Source organism: Apus apus, chromosome 3 (genome assembly GCF_020740795.1).
Source record: "Apus apus isolate bApuApu2 chromosome 3, bApuApu2.pri.cur, whole genome shotgun sequence".
NCBI classification, from domain to species: Eukaryota; Metazoa; Chordata; class Aves; order Apodiformes; family Apodidae; genus Apus; species Apus apus.
Window position 1 is genome coordinate 44,930,939 of NC_067284.1, and position 17,284 is coordinate 44,948,222.

Consider the following 17,284-nt stretch of genomic DNA (forward strand, 5'->3'; position numbering starts at 1 on the left):
GTGAGGGAAAAGGCATAAGGCCAGACCTCCTTTGTGGGACTCATGGATTTCAGTGGGCTTACAGAAGGATAGAAACAGACCACATTTACTATATTAAGTCACCATGCTAATATCATTAATCCTCTGCCAGTGAAAGACTGCTCCCTAACATTCTGTGATTTAAGTATAAGGATAATGGAGCCACAGGGATACAGAAAAAGAAGAAGTAATGGGAAGAACCTGAAAAACAGCATGAAAAAACATTTCAAAATGTATTATCTTAATTTTCTCTAAAAGGTCCTATGGACTCTTATCAATATAAACCCTTACCAATATCTTTATCATTCATCTGTTTATCAAGACAAACTCTATTATACTGATAACCCTCTACCTGTGATTTGCATTTGGTGAAGGCTGTATCACAAAATTCTGCTTTGAATAACTTCAGAAAACCTAACTCTCACATCATGTAAGAGTTTTGTTACCAAAACATGCAAAAAGCAATCTAAGTTACAGCCATCTCCTTCTCTCCCATAAAACTGGCTTGAGGAACATAAAAAACCCCACCCATCTCACAAAGACCAGAATGCAATAAAATAGTATTATAACTTCTTTAAGCACTAATGCTTTTTTTTTTTTTTTGTAGTTTGGCAGGATTTGTCAGATTACCTTAATGATCTAACTTGTACTATGCCTGTCATGGTGCAAGCCTTCTGTCCTGTCAGGAAAAAAGACCAAGGCCTCAAGGTATGGGTACACTGCACAATGTCCTTTGTTCAGCTCCCTCGGAATGATGATCCACTAGGAGCAGCTTCCCTTATCCATGCTGGCCCTAAACCCGAAGCAGTATCTCCCTCCAGCACTACACTAGAGGACAGATATGATGGAAAGTACATGCATACCATTACCATGCCATTCCAGAGTACAATACGCCAACCTTCTTCTAGACTGAGAATACATTTTCAGTTAAACAAAATACAAACACGCACACGCTCTCACACAGACATATTAAAAGGGTCAAATAAAGAAAACAGAAAAATAAAAAGTAGGAAAATAATCCTCAGCACCGTTTCTCAGTGTTTACTGCGGTTCACGCAAAGAGCCAAAAGGCTTCTCCCCTTGGCTGCTGTAAGAGCTCCCTCTGTTGTTACACGGAAAAACTTCCAGAAAACGCGTTCTACTATCCTTTCATCTCTTTCATCTTCAAGCGGCGAATTCTCAAACGCTGCATCCTGTGAGGTGAGAATCGGCACGATTTTCTGGTATAACTTTTCGTGATTATTTTCTGTCAAGGAACTGCCACCTTATTCCAATCTTCCGAAGTGCAAACCATATAATTTAGGATTTGTTCCCATGTATGTAAGAAAAAAAACAACTGCTTATAAAGAACTGCATTTGTCCTAACAAGCTTTGTGCTATTCCTATTAAGCATACGGCACAATTCATTCCCTGCTTTTACAGATGGATTATAAACCCAAAGAATGGGTTAAAAAAGAAGAAAGGTGGTCAAATCAAAGACCCACAAGAAAAGCAGTGTTATTTTAATTTTAAAACCTGGAAGGCCAAAATCCCCAACTGCACTCAAAATCAGTTCTGAAACCCCTGAACGCACTGACTTTAAGGGGAATTTATTGGAGCAAAACACAGTAAGCACAAGAGATGCAAATAACCAACCATCTGTGGACACTTAGAGGGAAAGATGAATGTGACCTGAATCAAGAAATCTTCATCATGGCATCAACAGTGTGTATGTTCATAATTGATCCACATATGGAACCTCAATCTGTAAGCCAAAAAAGGAAGTCTGTGTGAAATAATGAACACACGTAAATGAAAAATACTTGCAGATTTGGACTTGAACCTGAACTTCATCTTTTCTTTCTTCACTCCAGCTGCATCTCATAAGCCCAGTGCAGGAGTTCTTGTTCTTATTTTTTTTCTGCCAAGAGATACACTTTTTTCCCCCCTTTCTTTTTTTCAGTTCCAGCACCTAACTGAGTGAAATGTTTAGGAAGAGAATCAAAGCTGAGTGATTCTTCTACACTCAGACCCGTGGGAGAAGAAAATGCCTTTCATGAGGTCTCAACTGTGGGCACTAAAGCTGCCTGGTAACCCTAATGCAGGCTGTACCTCTCCTCACACGCAGCTTCCCACAACACCAAAGACCTTTTGAGTCCCTCATTCTTCCAAGTCTACACAGCCCTGTTTCTACTGGGTCACTGTTGTTCTGTGTTCCAGCAAATGGATCTGAATTTTGTTGATACGTTGCACTTAATCTGAGTTGCTTAGTTTTGGGTTTGGTTTTATACAATTATTTTTACAAAATGTGTAATCTAGAAGAAACTCTCAAACCAGCAGAATACCAGAGCATGAAAACCAGCTAAAAATACACCAGTCCTTGATTTCTGCAAAAACACTGATCGGTTGCCATTAGTCTTATATTTACACAGATGATAAAGAAGCACCAAACCACCTTTTATTCATTATTAATTATTGTTCATTAACTCATTTACCTGAAAAATGTTTGTTATCTTGTCAAATGCATTACTCTGCATAATGTAACACTCCTCAGATGGCCCTTGCTCAGCACAACCCACTTTCACAGCTCCTGCCAATGTATGTATTTCTATGCTCCCGAGAAATCTGTCCTTCTCAGCCAGGGTGGAAGCCAGAATGTTTCTCGGCTTTCTTGTCATGATTTGGTATAAGGACCTAGCACCCTTCTCACACAAAGCCTAAACCTCTTCCCTCGTTGTTCAACAGCTGCCTCGGATCAAAAACCAGACGCTGAAACTCGATAAAACAGCATCAGCTGATTCTGCTTTAACCCCTCCCATCCTCAGTTTGTAAGGAGAAAACCACCTAACCAGTGACTTGCAAATCAACGTGACTCTCAGCGCCCCTCCGTTCCTAGCGGACCTATGAGAGCTTTTCTAGCGCCAAACACACTCGCCCAGATAAACCCCGGTTCGACCCGAGGGGAGCTGCAGGCGGCAGGGCGCTCCTAAGCGGCCTCCCAAGCAGGCCTGCACTCAGGCGAGGACTCCGACGGCCGGGATGTCGCGCCGCAGCGCAGACACGCGGAGACCCAGCGGCCCGAGGAAGGGACGCAGCGCCCCGCCCCGCGCACCTGTGCCCGCCCCGCCCCGCCCCGCCCCGCTGGGCGCACCTGTGCCCGCCCCGCCCCGCCCCGCGCAGCGCGGCCCGGCCCGGCCCGCAGGCCCGGCGGAGCCGCCTCCCGCGCCTTCCCCGCCGCCGCGGTGCACGCTGGGAGCTGCAGTCCCGCTCCCCGGCGCGGCCCCTTCCGCCTGCCGCGCCCACAGCGGCCCGGGCAGGACTACAGCTCCCAGCATGCCGCAGCGCGGCGCCCGCCGGGGGGCACGCCGGGAGCCGTAGTCCGGCCGCTGCCCGCCCCTCCGCCGGCGCGGGGGGAAACCCCGTGCAGGCCGGCGCGGCGGCCTTTCGGGAGCCGCCATTCCGCGGGCTGGTCGCGGCTCAGCTCCTCGCTCGGGTGCGGCCGCGTCTCCCCTCGCCCCGCCGCCCCCCGCCCCCCGGGCGCCGGCCTCGCCATGCAGATCTTCGTGAAGACCCTCACGGGGAAGACCATCACCCTCGAGGTGAGCCGCCGCCAGCCCCTCGCCGGGCGTGCGGGAGCGGGGAGGCGAGAGCGGTGTCGGGGGAGGGTCTGTCCTGCGGGGCCGCGACCCCCGGGCCGGGGCAGGCCGGCCGGTGCCCCCGCCGCGCCGGGGTGCCGGGATGCGGGGACGGGCGGCGGCCCAGCCGCAGCTGCCTCGCCGGGCCTACCCGGAGCTGCCCGCCCTGCGGGGCCGCCGCGGCCGTGACTGCGTCCGTGGTGTGCCCGCAGCGCCGCGTGGCTGCTCTGCTCTTCTGGGGAAGTTAAAAGGCAGAGTGCGATTTTACTCCGTTTTGTTTCATAATAGGTTGAGCCTTCTGATACTATAGAAAATGTAAAAGCCAAGATCCAGGATAAGGAAGGTAAGCTTAAACTGCAGTCTTTACTCTCTTGGTCGGATACAGGCCCCGTGCAGATGTGATTGTCTGCAGCAACTTCTTTTAATACAGAATGTCACTGCCAGCATTCCTCATTTAATCTTGATTTATGTCACCATCAGGCATTCCTCCTGATCAGCAGCGACTGATTTTTGCGGGGAAGCAGCTAGAAGATGGACGCACGCTGTCTGACTACAATATTCAAAAAGTGAGTAGGAAAGGTTGAGTTCCGGCCTACCAACTAGCTGGCTCTGCAGGAGCAGACCGACCCGTTCTGCTGGGTGTAAGAAACGCTGTAAATGGATTCCACCCAAGCAGTTGGTTTAGGGGTGGAGAGTGCTTCTGGCTGGCACGTGCTGATGCTGGGACTAGAACTGGAACATTTCTACCAGCTTCTAGTTCCAGCACTTCCCTGTGGCCAGCTCTGGTGCTTGGCATGCTGCTCAGTGAGCTGCTTTGGAGGGCTAACTTGAAGACTCCTGCTCACACTTTGCCAGATTAACCTGTTTGGCTTTACTACATGATGAAACTATAATTGAACCTTCTGGGGTTTGGGACACAGCAGCCCACTGTTCTCTCTACTCGTTTGCAGACTTAAATAATCCCTTTTAGAGCTTTTGTAATTGCCTGGCGCTCAAGATCTACTTTCTGTAGATAAAAGAAGCCTGTTTAAATAACACTTGTGTCTTGTGAAGGCATTCTGAGTCTATTTCTTGTGCTTTAAAATAGGAATCAACTCTTCACCTGGTGCTGAGACTTCGTGGTGGTGCCAAGAAGAGAAAGAAGAAGTCTTACACTACTCCCAAGAAGAACAAGCATAAGAGAAAGAAGGTTAAGCTTGCAGTGCTGAAGTATTACAAGGTATGCAGAACTTAACTGCGAGGAGAAACTTGATGAAAACTTAGCTCTGACCAGGAAGGACATGAAGCCTATTACTAGTCTGCATGTAGCCTGGCTTATTTAAAGTTCTATTTGCAAGTATCCCATCTGTTATATAGAAGAGAAACTAACTGTTGCAACTGGGCACTTCTGAACTTTGCTTCCAGGGGTTGAATGTAGTAACAATCACCAAAACTATCTCGCTAAAGAAAAATGCTCAAAATTGTCATTGGTGCTAAAAGGTGGCAAAGTTTATCTGAGATACTGCCTCTTTGCCCTTCCTAGGTCGATGAGAATGGCAAGATCAGTCGTCTGCGCCGGGAGTGCCCCTCTGAGGAGTGTGGAGCTGGAGTCTTCATGGCCAGTCACTTTGACAGACACTATTGTGGCAAGTGCTGTCTGACATACTGCTTCAATAAACCAGAAGACAAGTAAATGTACTAGACAATAAAAATCTGAAGTTCTGTACAGTTTTAAGATTTATTTTTGCTTCCTAGGGCACTGTTTCCTCTCTGCTGATAAGTAAGAATAAGTTGAAATTTTGGATGCTGACTGCCATCTAGCATGAAATACTTTGATTCTAGCTTTTAAAGAGTGTCTTTAGTTAGTAAAGTCTCCCTGACATGAGATAAAAAAAACAATCTAGCTAACCTTAAAGTGGCCTCTTCAAACATGAGAGGAGTAGACAGTACAGTAGTTCCAATCTGGAAAAATGGGAGATCAAGGGGTCTGAAGTCATGCCTACAAGTGGACCAGTGCTAGATAAAAGGGTAGCAGAGTCCTGCTCAGAAAATGCAGACTACATCCTGAATAACTACAGAGCACAGAGGGCCAGCAAGATGGCTCAGCTGTTTTGAAACCAATAGACAACTCCAAAAATACACCGGGATGGTTTTAGACACGTGGAAGTGCTTGCAGTTAATTGTAGCTTATCCCATGTTTCAGTGAGGTAAACCAGTTGCTTGGCAAGATTTAAAAACAGAACATTTGTTACAAACATCAGACATAAAGAAGCTCATGTGCATCTCAAAGTTCATTTAATGTTAAGAGCTGAAGGCCAGCCAGGAATAATAAATGTCCTTTAGTGTTAATGTTAAAATCCTGGATCCCAGGAAGTTGTCTGTTGAACTTCTTTTTCTTCGTAACAGATAATTTCATCTCCAATATTGAATTCTATATACTTGTCCAAGCTCAATCCACAATCCATACCCATTTTTATTACTTGGACATCATCTTTATGATGCTTCAATGATGATAAAGATCCTACAAAGAGAAAGTGCGTCAAAGATGAGGGAGCCCACAACATCAGAGCATAATATTGTGGTTTGCCCTTCTTACAAGAGTTAAGTGTTTCAGCTTGTAGCTACAAAATGAAAGCAAGAGAGGACTGCAAACACTTGCTGCTAATGAAAAATGGACATCCTTTCTGGAAGGTAAACACTGTGATGCTACTGCATTTCTTCCAGAGTTGGTGGTTAGAAAAAGGTCTGCATTCTGCAGCTCTTTAGTTGGAGCAGCTCCGTCCTAAACAGGATGTGGGATTGATTGCTCTACAATCAGATGTGTGCATTTTGCACCAGCTTCACAGGGGACTGGCAGTGCCTAGTATTGAATGCAAATACCTGTTTTGTGGCAATTACACTTACCTTTCCAAATAACATCCCCTTTACGGATTAATTTAAACTGAAGTTTTTTGTCTAGTATCCCCTTCTGTACTCTGCATCCAGCTACTGGAATTTTGTTTTTTCCTACTGTTACAGAGAAGGTGTCAAGAACAGAAGCTTCCCCTAAAAGGAAAAAGTTGTGTGAAGAAAATGAGAATAACAAACTGGTAGTAAGTAAAAGCAAGCTATGCTCTTCCACTTACCAAGCTCTCTAACAAAAGAGAGAAGCAGCTACAATAGGAATATCAAATATTTGATAAAATAGGAGGTACGATTTCAGAATACACTTAAAAGCCACATGGAAAAGCAAAAAATTAACAGAAAATGAAAACTCACCTACTGTGTTCTCCTCCACAGCTGGGGGCAGTCTGCTGTTCAGCTCATCTTTCAAGTCTTCAATAAGTTTGTAGATGATATTGTGAAGCTTAATTTTTATTCCCTTTTTAGCAGCCATCTTTTTAATATTTTCATTGGCTTTCACACTGAATCCAAATATAACACCTAATAAAACCAACCAGCAACTGATGACTACAAGAGATCACTCTAGACAGTAACTGAAAGTATCTGCTGTGTCTATACTGTAATGCTGGACTTGTATCAAAGGTGAAAATTAGCAGTCAGCAATACAAGAAACAACATTTTATTACTGCTTCCCTTTTAAGGAAGGACCATCTACCTCTCCCATTATTGCATATCAACTGCTACTAACCTTGAATCAAAACAACTGGTTTAAAAAAGCCCTTGTAGAAAGTTCCCTGATGGCAGAAGTGGAGGTTATCAGAAACTAAAGTTTCAACGCCACAGCTCATATAAAGGATGTCCCATTTTGGTGCTGGAAAAACAGCTTGGTTGTACCAGATAAAGCTGGAAGTGAACTCTAAATCATACTTAGCCACCTGTGTCCAATGACCTCACACCCTCTACAGCAGGTGAGAATTACAATATACAAATGGGAAGAACTAGCTGTTGGCACAGCCCTTCCAACTACTTCCCTCAGCAAAATACAATGCTTTTCCATGCTACCATCTGGCTGTGTGCTGTCTGAACATCATAAAGCAGCCTGGGTGTGGAGGCAAGAGTTTAACCCTAACAATTCAACTACTGGCAACAGCTGGTCAGAGTCCTTACATTCTCATGACATTTCCAGCCAGTGCCCCTGCACTACTGTTTGATGGTAAAGGAAACATTTTTAAGATAGATTTAAGTTTACCTTATTGATGCTAATTATTACTGAGAAAACAACACCAGAATGAGACTCGCCCATTTCAAGAGTTTATACTAATAGTAAAAGGATTTTAAAACATACTCACCATTAAATGCTTCAGCAAGACTTATATCACTTTCACTGATATCTCCCATTCCAAAATGAAGGATATCCAATTTACATTCCTCATCAGCATCATAGCTGTCCAGAATGTTCAAAATAGCTTCTACAGATCCATCCACATCACCTGTGTGTATAAACAGAAGTACTGCCAACTTTGTATACTTCAAACACATACTGAAGAACTGAAGGTATGACAACTCCACACTATGCAAAATAGCATCTTTTGACACCTACCGTATTTTCAGTACTATGTTAAAACATGTAACAAGTCTTATTAATGCAACATATGCACTGAACAAACACCACAGGACCAGAGGTTCCACATCTGCTGTCATTTTCAGGTCAAGTTTGCAGTTTTTCAGCTGCTACTGTGACTGCTGGTATATCAGTAATGTGGGGTCAAAACAAGTTCTGCCTGTCCCACTTGAACTAATGCATAATTGTTCTTGTCCTCCATTTTGCTGATGCAGTACTGCTGCTCATATAGATAGTATTGGTTTTTTTCAATATATATTTCCTTAAATTTACATGTATGTACATAGGCACTTGTATGAGTTTTTCTCAGGAATTCCTGAATAAAGTGGTCAGGCTCATAAACTCCTGTTTGCTCTGGCCCTGCTGGAAGTGCATCCTTCTGACCCCTCTGGATGTTTGATACCCCTCCCCTTACTGAGAGGTTCCATCATCTGTTCAGTTTTAAACTGATCCAACTTCTGGTAACACAAATTTTGTTAACAGTTTAGAGCTACACTTCAGTCTGACCACTTGAGAAGCACAAAACAATGGAGTAGCAAACAATTGGACAGCACCTTTGACAATTACTGACAGCACATTTTTGTCCATTTCTGTTCTCTCTTTAGGCTTTGAAAACATGAGGTGCTTATTGGTTTTGTACAGCACCGCCTTCCTCTGTCTCCAGGTCAGATGGGCAAACTTCTGTTGCTTCTTCTCATATTCTATCCTGTGTTCCTTCTGCTTTGCTTCAATAACTTCCACGTCCTTTTTCATCTTCTCCTGTTGTTCAACATAGGTTCTCCAAGCCACAACTTCATGTGCCCTTTGCTGAGCAGGAAGAGACAGAAACATTACCTTTCAAAGCACTGCATCAGAAAACTACATTAATGCAGCTTCATCCTTTTGCATCTTCCCTACAGGCTCACCTCTCACATTTAAGAATAGATTTTGCTGCAAGGACTGCTGAGAATGAGCACGACTGTAGCCCAGGGAGGAAGCTACAACATGACTCAAGGGCTGTTTTTATGGTATCTCTGCATTGAAGAAGAGAATAAATTATTGTTCATCCCTTCATATGGTATTTGTCCAGCTCTCACAACACCTATTTCTAGCTATATTTAAGGGTACTCTTTTCTCAGAAACTAGTTCTCTCACTCTAAAATTAAAACACTGATACCATTAAGTACTGGACTGTTCTCCAAGTAAGGTCATAATGATCATGTAAAAGAGAAAAGTCTCCTGTGCCTTTAGAAAGGGAACACATTAGAACATATCCCAGATAACCTCAGTAGAAGGCATTCCGGATTGTTCCTCTTACAGAACTTTGCCTTTCAGCAGATTACCCAGGTTATTTAGAATGAAAGCCATCACTTATTTTTAACTCTGCTCCTTCCCATCCGTCTTACTGCAGTGTGAGTTTTCCATTAAACATTTATTTGTGTACCTCAGATTCTACTTCAAGGATTTCATCTCCTGCTGAAGGAATTTCTTTCCAGCCCATAATTTCCACTGGGATGCCTGGAGAGGCTGCATCTACAGACTTCCCATTCTCATCAAACATGAAACGCACTTTTGCCCATGTCTTCCCTGCAACCAGAACACAGCCTTTTCTCAGAGTTCCTCTTTGGATTATGGCTGTGGTAAGTGGACTAGTGAAGGGCAGAGGAGAAAAACAACACACAAAATTAAGTGACAGTTCTCCCCATTTTCAGTCAGTGTAAGTAAGCAAACACAAAACCAAACATGCTTGTGATCCATCACAGGCAGAATATTCTTCTGACACATTTTATTAGAGTGCTAATAACATTTTAAAGTTACTTGCAAGAAAACCCAAACCTGTACTGGACAATTTTCATTTCTGCAGATAATTACAAAATTTGGCATTTGTTAAATCAGCAACAGACTTATTTTACTCATTAAGTGACCCACCAAAAAAAACACCCCAAACTTCAACAACTTTCTAGAATTCAGTTTGTTTTTAAAGATGGAAGAACACAGTTGACAGAGAATCTACAAAAGGACCGAAATTACTATTAACTTAATCATTCTTACTTTTCAATAACATTTTAAATATAACTATTTCCTGTGCTTACAGGATTTTATTTCAGTAATTAATTTTGTCCTATCAGTTTATCACTTCTTTCTCCTGGCTCTCATGCTGTAGAGTAACAGTTCAATGCTTTAGTTACAAACACTGCAAAGAAAGGGTTACAGCTATATCTAACAAAAAGTTCAATGTTAAACATAAATATTGATGTACAAACCACCTGAACAGTATGTCTGCATTTTTACAAACTGCCTCATTGAGTTGCAAATGCAGCAGGCACGTTACTTACCCTTTCCCTTTATCTTTTCGAGACTCAATCACAGTCCCCTCTACCAGACCTGTGGGATCTCCCTTCAGTTCTAACATCTCTGCTAAAGCAACAGTTGCTTCTGCCAAAACCATCAGGTTTTCACCCTGTATAAAACCATACACACAAAAAATATATAGAATACAGGAAGTGTCAAAAGATTAGAAGTTGAAATCTTAGTGCCAAATTCCCCTATTTCATTCAGAACTTCTAACAAGGCAATACAGTCCAACTGCACAGATGCCTTTGCCTTCAAGCAAGATGGCACTGAAGCCATTAACTTTTAATGGCTGCACAGCCAATCAAGAATGCATGGAACATTAGGAAGGACAGTTCCCTTGCTCCTCTGTTCATAGCCTTCAGGTTAAGATGCAAAAAAAGAAGACCATGCAATATTCTGCTACAAGTATAGTAGGAATGCAAATTAGAAGAAAAAAAACAAAACACCCACACAAAACACCTAAACTAGCCAAGCTGAAACTAACACCCAGTCAAGACACCAGGATATCAGAGTCAAAACTATTGGTCTGTTTTCTTTTCCCCCCTCTTTGTTCTAACTACATTTTGTTTTTCAGAATACATACAAGGAGCTAGCTGCCAGGTAGCAGACCCAGATCTACAGGAATCAGGGCACCAACATCTGCTACCGATGTGAATGGAGATGCCACTTTTATTTATGCCTATTTTGAAGTGTAAGGGCATGACTTCAAAAGGTCTTGAACTTGCCTAAAATCTTAGAAATTTACTTGGGATCCATTTAGAAAGATAGCAATAAGGTTGGGATACTGCTGCATCCATTTGGACAAAGCTGCTCTGGCCACCACAAAACTGAAGTTCAGATTTTAGTTTGGTTTTTAGCTCTCAGTTGTTTGCAAGGATAAAGTGGTAAATCTTATGAGATCACTACAGACCATGCTCCTGTGATTAGGCACATTTAAAAAAAATATTTATTTACCCTCACTTGAATTTTTCTCTTCACGCATAGCATTATCACCAACTTTGATTTTGCACTGATTTCTTACAATGAGCAAATACATGAGGAAACAGCAATTAGGATTAATCTAAAAAGTATCCACTAGATTTCCAAAAGAAAATTCAGATAATCTTGCGCACTGAAGGTCTGAGCCTCAAAATATGATAGAAGTATGTCTCGATTCTAGTGTGAGCTAGCAGCCCTTGGTAGTGTCAAATACCAGGAAGATAAGCACTTATTTTCCAACTACCAAATAAAAATGCAGCTGTATGCACGAGACACCCACAAACACCATCATTTTCCACCAGAATTTTACCTTGAGTGCAGAAATATTTACAGCTTGAACATCACCTCCCAACTCTTCACAGACCACATCATGAGCCAGCAATTCCTTCTTTACTCTTTCCGGATCAGCTTCAGGTTTGTCACATTTATTAATGGCGAGGATAAGAGGAACTAGTAAGAAAACAAACAAACTCATTACCAACCTAACCAAAACTTGCTGCTATTAGCACCACTGCACCTTGTATGAAATTAGTGCAGGTTCTGACAACCTAGGACAAATCATCTCACTTGATATTGATTTGCTGAGCAAACTCAGGCAGCCATTGAGAAGTGAACTATCATGAGTAAGCTGGAGGATTTATCCTGGTAGGGAAGGATAAAAAAGCAACAATAAACCCACACACACACACCCTATGTGAGCTTTTCTTGCAAACCTGCCGGAATATCAGTATTAAAATATCTTAATGTATTAACGCAACACTCATTTTCAAACATCTTCCCTGGAGAGGAGGAGATGGGACTATGACTGTTACTTCCCAATTTCTGTGGATTACAATTCAGTAAGTTTCTTTTGAGAGGGGAATAAATGTTTGCAAAGGAACATAAACCTTTTATGTTATGTACTGGGATTGGCACTCACTTCAAAATGTAATATTAACAAATTAAACACTGTACCTCCTGCATTTTTAGCATGCTGAATGGATTCAATAGTTTGTTGCATCACTCCATCTTCTGCTGCTACCACCAGAATGACAATGTCAGTAACATGTGTACCTCTTGCTCGCATGGCTGAAAAAGCTGCATGTCCAGGAGTATCAAGAAAAGTAATCCTTTCCCCAGAGGGCAAATGGACTGTGAACAAACATATACAGGGCATTTTAAAATCAATATTTCACATAGCTTTATTTGATCTATTGTAAACCAAGCATCACTCCTCTGGGAAATATTTTAATACTAATGACATATTCTAGGCAGACACATAACTGTGGGCATGGAGGTCAAAGATGCTTTTAACTCCTCGGGAAAAAAGAACATGTCCGGGTATCTTTCATAATCCAAAATAGTTTAAACATAATTTCAGCTGTACAGACAATCAATTTTGAAGCTACATCCAGAGTTATGACAGTCACCGCAAGTTATTATTTCATTTTTCACTGCTTACATATGACTGTTTATATTGCAACATTTCCCCCCAATTCACTGGCAAGTCAGCCCATTACGCAAGATAGAGAGTAAAGTGTTTCATACACAAGCACGTACACGTAGCTCATACCAAGAAAAGCACCAATGTGCTGTGTGATGCCTCCTGCTTCCATTGATGCCACTTGAGTCTTCCGGAGACTGTCAAGTAAGGTTGTTTTCCCATGATCAACATGGCCCAAGATAGTTACAACCGGGGGCCGCGGGGTTAGTACTGCTGGATCTGGAGGAGGTCTACAATCAGAATAAAAATGTGTTTTGTAAAGACCAAAAATGTTCATTCAGTGACATGCATTCCCACTATGGTTAACAAAGAGCCATCTACCAGAACTCAGTGATGAAGAGGTGAGGGCAGCTTCCCACTGCCAGCACAAACCCTAGAAACACCACACAGCCCTCTCAGTGCTGTCTTACTGCTCCATCATGTCAGACAGCAATTCAGTGCACCAAAGAACTGGCTATTCCTTCAGCAAACAGCATAGAAAAAGCCCACCCAGCATAAATCCAATCCAAGTATCAGTTTTATGGCCAAAGAAATCAAAATAGCAAACTTCACAATTTAAAAATTATCAGACTGTGACTATATCAGGTATTATCAAAACACTGTCAGAAAAAAACAACAACACAGTGTATGAAAAACACTTGCAGAACAAACAGGATAAAATAAACCCAGAAGAACAGTTCACACTTTACCTCTTCACAGCATCTGTGTTTACTCTTTCTTTTTCCTCTTTCAGTTTTGCTGATTTATACTTCATTCCTGATTTTTTAACAATTAGCTTGATTTGGTCTTCATATAAGACAGAATCTTGTTCTAGTGAATCAAGGTCAACATCTGTGTACAGCAGTGCTTCATAAATATGATCTGAAGAAAAGATAAAGGCATTTAACAATTACATCCCTAAAATCATGCGAGACCAAAAAAACCCCACTTTGAACAGTTTAAGGCTTTTTCATTAGTAATTTATAGTGTGCTAGAAAGTTTCATTCACCAAACATTTTTCTTCATTTAGATTTATCTAAAAGATCCTGTTACACTACTTATGGAGAACTTGATTGAGAAAGGTTTACTGAAAATTAGATGCTACAATCTCATTTTTCACTCAGATTTTCATAGCCTACTTTCCCATTAACCCCTAACAAACAACTGAAACTTATCCAAACTGAACAGCTAAGAAGTGATTCAAGGAGGAAGGAAACTTGATAAAACTGTTCGCATGCCACTGTCTTTGATAACAGAAATACAGAACATACTGCAGTAGTCAAAAATTGCTACACATTAACCTAAGAACCATTACAAATCTACTGCAGAAATATACAGCAAGATGTGACAGACTTTTCTGCTCCTGTCCTTGTTGCTGAGAAGGAAGTTTGCCAGAAGAAGCACCGAGCTGGATAAACAGAGCTTGGCAATTGGTATTATACAGAGGGACTAGTAACCACTAACTACTGCCATCGTAGACATCTTCACCTTTACCACTCCTGAAAGTGTCATGACTGAATGAAAAATGACAGTTAAAAAGTATCTCAAACAACAGAGTGGGCTCTCACCTACATCTTTACCCATAGCTTGTGCAAGTTCCCCAACAGTCATCTTCTGCCTTATCTCCACTTCACCTTTTGTCAGTGGGATCTTTGTTTTCTTCTTTTTTGTCTCCTACATGGAATTAGACATGTATATAGGAACACAGAGCTGGCATAAACTAAGGAATAATAAAAACAATATTAAAAAGACAATGGTCTCAAGCTTTGTGATGTAAACACATCTTTTTTACTACAATAGTAGTGAATTACAATAACTGAATGACTTAACATGTCATACTGAATATTTAAAATGTATAGCATACTACACAACCTTTTTTCATTTTTAATTGTTTAAAACAAGGAAAAAACCTCAATAAAATAATTTTCATTTTTGTTTGTAACAATTTCCTCCTGGCAAGATTCATGATGCTGCTGGTACAAGCACATTAAGTCAGCATTTGAAAGGGAGTCAATACAATCATACATTAAGTACATTTTGTCTTACAACAAATTCCCTATGTTCATCAATAAAGCTTCTTATTTTGACCTCTAAATGCTCAAACTGAGCTCTTCTACTTTGAAATTTCACATAAAAGCAGAGAGTATTGGATTATGTTAATTACCTCTTTTGTAGCTAGATGTCTGTGTTGCAATAAGGCAATAGTGGCTAATTTGTCTTTCTGCCAGAACCGTGGATACAGCAGCAAGGACCACACGGGCTGTGCAGAGGCCTGCACAGGCTTCCATTGTGCTCTGTTCACCCTTCGGTAGGAGAGAGTATGCAGCTGTTGGCAAGCACCACGTAACTGCACCAGATTTTCAAACCTTAGTATCAACCCTCGATTCATTGCCTCACTGTAAAGACAAAGGACACACTGAAATCAGCCCTAAAGCTGAAAGGTACTCATTCCTGTGATAATACAGACAGGAACACGAGGCACAAATGTTACGTTTCAAAACAGGCTTTTTAATGCTGAAAAAAACATTTGGTAACTTCCAGTTTTTCAGTCTCCTTAAGCTCTTCACCATTTTTCACTATCCCATTGCAGACTTACAGACCTATCATATCACCACAGCTTACAACTCCTTCACTTATCTCCACTAATCTTTAATAAAACCTTTAATATCCCAATATCAGGTTTCTTGACACTATCTACAAACAAAATGAGCATCTGCACTCTTTCTGCCACACTGGTAAAAGTTATTCAGGTGCAACCTACTCCTCTAAGCCAGTAAAACACATCTGCAAAATGATGCTCACATGAGGATTTACCACCACTAAGAGGCTGTAGCAGAGGATTTACCACCACTAAAAGGCTGTAGCACTGCAGTAACACCTGTGTTGTCACATGGACAGAGATGTCCTTTGAGCCTAAGCCCTGCCTTAGCAATTAAACTTTACCATACACTTCTGTCAGATCATCCCACATCTTGTTTTAACCATCTTAACTTTGGTTTGAGTAACTTTGCTAATATCCTGTACAACAGTCTCACACGTCAATTTCTCTTCTTGTTCAGAGCCGCCTGTTTTGTCCTTCTGCTCAGGGATGCCTTTATACCTTCTACGTTTTTTCTCAAAGGTGGCTTTGTACCATATCCCGAGCAGCTCCAAACGAGTGAACTGCTATCAGCTCCTCCCAGAACGACTGCAGTCCCTTTAAAAACTTTAGGGTATCCAGGTTCTACAGGAAGTGAACAGATGACAAACTAACCAACCAAAACCAACTACCGTGTTTGTTTTTTTTTCTCTTAAGAGAGAACTTTAAAGGGGCAGAATCAGCAAAACCCAGGAACACCCTGGAGCTGCCTCAGGCTGCTGCATACGTAACTAACACGCGGCCAAAAAACTAACACAAGGTCAAGGCGAGACCGGACCAGGCCACAGAGGAGAAACCCACGTAAAGAAGCTGCTCCCGGGGCCCGCGGGCCCCCAGCGGCCAGGACAGCCCACCCCCGGAGGCCGCACTGCGCAGCACAGCAGCCCCCGGGGCAGGAACCCCATCCGCCACAAACAGCCTCACCCCGCTGCCAGCGGGACTACGCCGCAACGACGCGCACCGCCAGGCCACCGAGCTCCCCGCAACGGCCAGCTGCAGCCCTCCCCGCGGCCGCAGCCCCCTCCCGGCCCCCCACACCCTTCTCCCGCTGCCCACCCGCCGCCCCGCAGGGGCAGCACTGGCTGATGTGACCGCCCGGCCCGGCCCGGCCCGGCCCGCCCCGACAGACGCACTGAGGGGCCCAACGGCCGCTCCCCGCCGCCCCGTGCCTGGCGCCGCGCGAGCCCGCTCTGCGCATGCGCCGGGGGGCGGAGCCTCTTCCCGCCTCAGGGCTGGGAGGGGGGGGGAGCGGGGGGGGCGGTTTCCCGCGTCCTGCGGCTTCGGTTTTTAAAAAATGTTTTAATATTTATCTATATATACACACATCTGTTTTTAATACATATATGCATACTGTGTCAAGACAGATATATATATATACACACACACAGGCAGAAAAAGTGTTGTTTTCTTCAACCTTCCAGGAGACAGGAACTCTTCTTCGCCATGTCCCCCCACCCGCCTCTGGCCTCAAGCGTTAACACGGCTGGTTTTTAAAAAGTTCTCTAGTTTGGCACCTCTAAAATAATATCGCTTAATAGACTAGGAAAAAAAAAAGCAAAAAAAAGCTGAGAGGGAGCTCTGTAAGTGGTTTTTGAAAAATCCTGAATGTTCCCTTGTTAATGCTTTTTGTAAAACCCAGAGATAATCCCAAATTACATCCTTTGACATCCTCTGGCCTTGGGGTCCGCTTGGGACAGCGCTACTTTCACAGCCATCTCCATCGGGCAGCTGCCAGTTGCGTGATACAAGTAATAGCA

The 17,284-nt window shown here is 42.9% G+C and overlaps 2 protein-coding genes across 4 annotated transcripts; one reads left to right on the top strand and one right to left on the bottom strand.

Annotated features, from left to right (window-relative positions):
- Nucleotides 1–3,422: 3,422 nt before the first annotated feature.
- RPS27A (ribosomal protein S27a) lies at nucleotides 3,423–5,339 on the top strand. The gene is made up of 5 exons (XM_051613806.1): nucleotides 3,423–3,596; nucleotides 3,921–3,975; nucleotides 4,113–4,198; nucleotides 4,720–4,851; nucleotides 5,155–5,339. Exons 1-5 carry the CDS (start codon nucleotides 3,549–3,551, stop codon nucleotides 5,302–5,304), a joined length of 471 nt encoding a protein of 156 aa, XP_051469766.1. The 5' UTR covers nucleotides 3,423–3,548; the 3' UTR covers nucleotides 5,305–5,339.
- A 550-nt stretch (nucleotides 5,340–5,889) lies between these two features.
- MTIF2 (mitochondrial translational initiation factor 2) lies at nucleotides 5,890–16,711 on the bottom strand. Of its 3 annotated transcripts, none has more exons than XM_051613802.1 (14): nucleotides 16,661–16,711; nucleotides 15,054–15,285; nucleotides 14,458–14,563; nucleotides 13,600–13,771; nucleotides 12,980–13,140; nucleotides 12,382–12,558; nucleotides 11,738–11,877; nucleotides 10,431–10,555; nucleotides 9,539–9,743; nucleotides 8,670–8,922; nucleotides 7,844–7,984; nucleotides 6,870–7,034; nucleotides 6,516–6,656; nucleotides 5,890–6,132 (listed from the first exon to the last, which is right to left on the bottom strand). In XM_051613802.1, exons 2-14 carry the CDS (start codon nucleotides 15,276–15,278, stop codon nucleotides 5,963–5,965), a joined length of 2,181 nt encoding a protein of 726 aa, XP_051469762.1. In that variant the 5' UTR covers nucleotides 15,279–15,285; nucleotides 16,661–16,711; the 3' UTR covers nucleotides 5,890–5,962. The 3 variants fall into 3 exon arrangements, with proteins under 3 accessions (XP_051469762.1, XP_051469764.1, XP_051469763.1); XM_051613804.1 differs by having other exon boundaries at nucleotides 16,584–16,709; XM_051613803.1 differs by lacking the exon at nucleotides 16,661–16,711 and having other exon boundaries at nucleotides 14,458–14,609; nucleotides 15,054–15,144.
- Between the last annotated feature and the right edge of the window lie 573 nt (nucleotides 16,712–17,284).

Bases quoted from the DNA above. Each gene is read 5' to 3' on its own strand.
- MTIF2 (XM_051613802.1), bottom strand. From the start codon at position 15,278: ATGAATCGAGGGTTGATACTAAGGTTTGAAAATCTGGTGCAGTTACGT. The intron at 12,559-12,979 runs GTATGAGCTACG...GTTTGTTCACAG, and splicing joins GCACATTGGTGCTTTTCTTG to TCCATTTGCCCTCTGGGGAA. The intron at 11,878-12,381 runs GTACAGTGTTTA...TTTTCTTACTAG, and splicing joins GCATGCTAAAAATGCAGGAG to TTCCTCTTATCCTCGCCATT.
- RPS27A (XM_051613806.1), top strand. From the start codon at position 3,549: ATGCAGATCTTCGTGAAGACCCTCACGGGGAAGACCATCACCCTCGAG. The intron at 3,976-4,112 runs GTAAGCTTAAAC...TGTCACCATCAG, and splicing joins CAAGATCCAGGATAAGGAAG to GCATTCCTCCTGATCAGCAG. The intron at 4,199-4,719 runs GTGAGTAGGAAA...GCTTTAAAATAG, and splicing joins CTGACTACAATATTCAAAAA to GAATCAACTCTTCACCTGGT.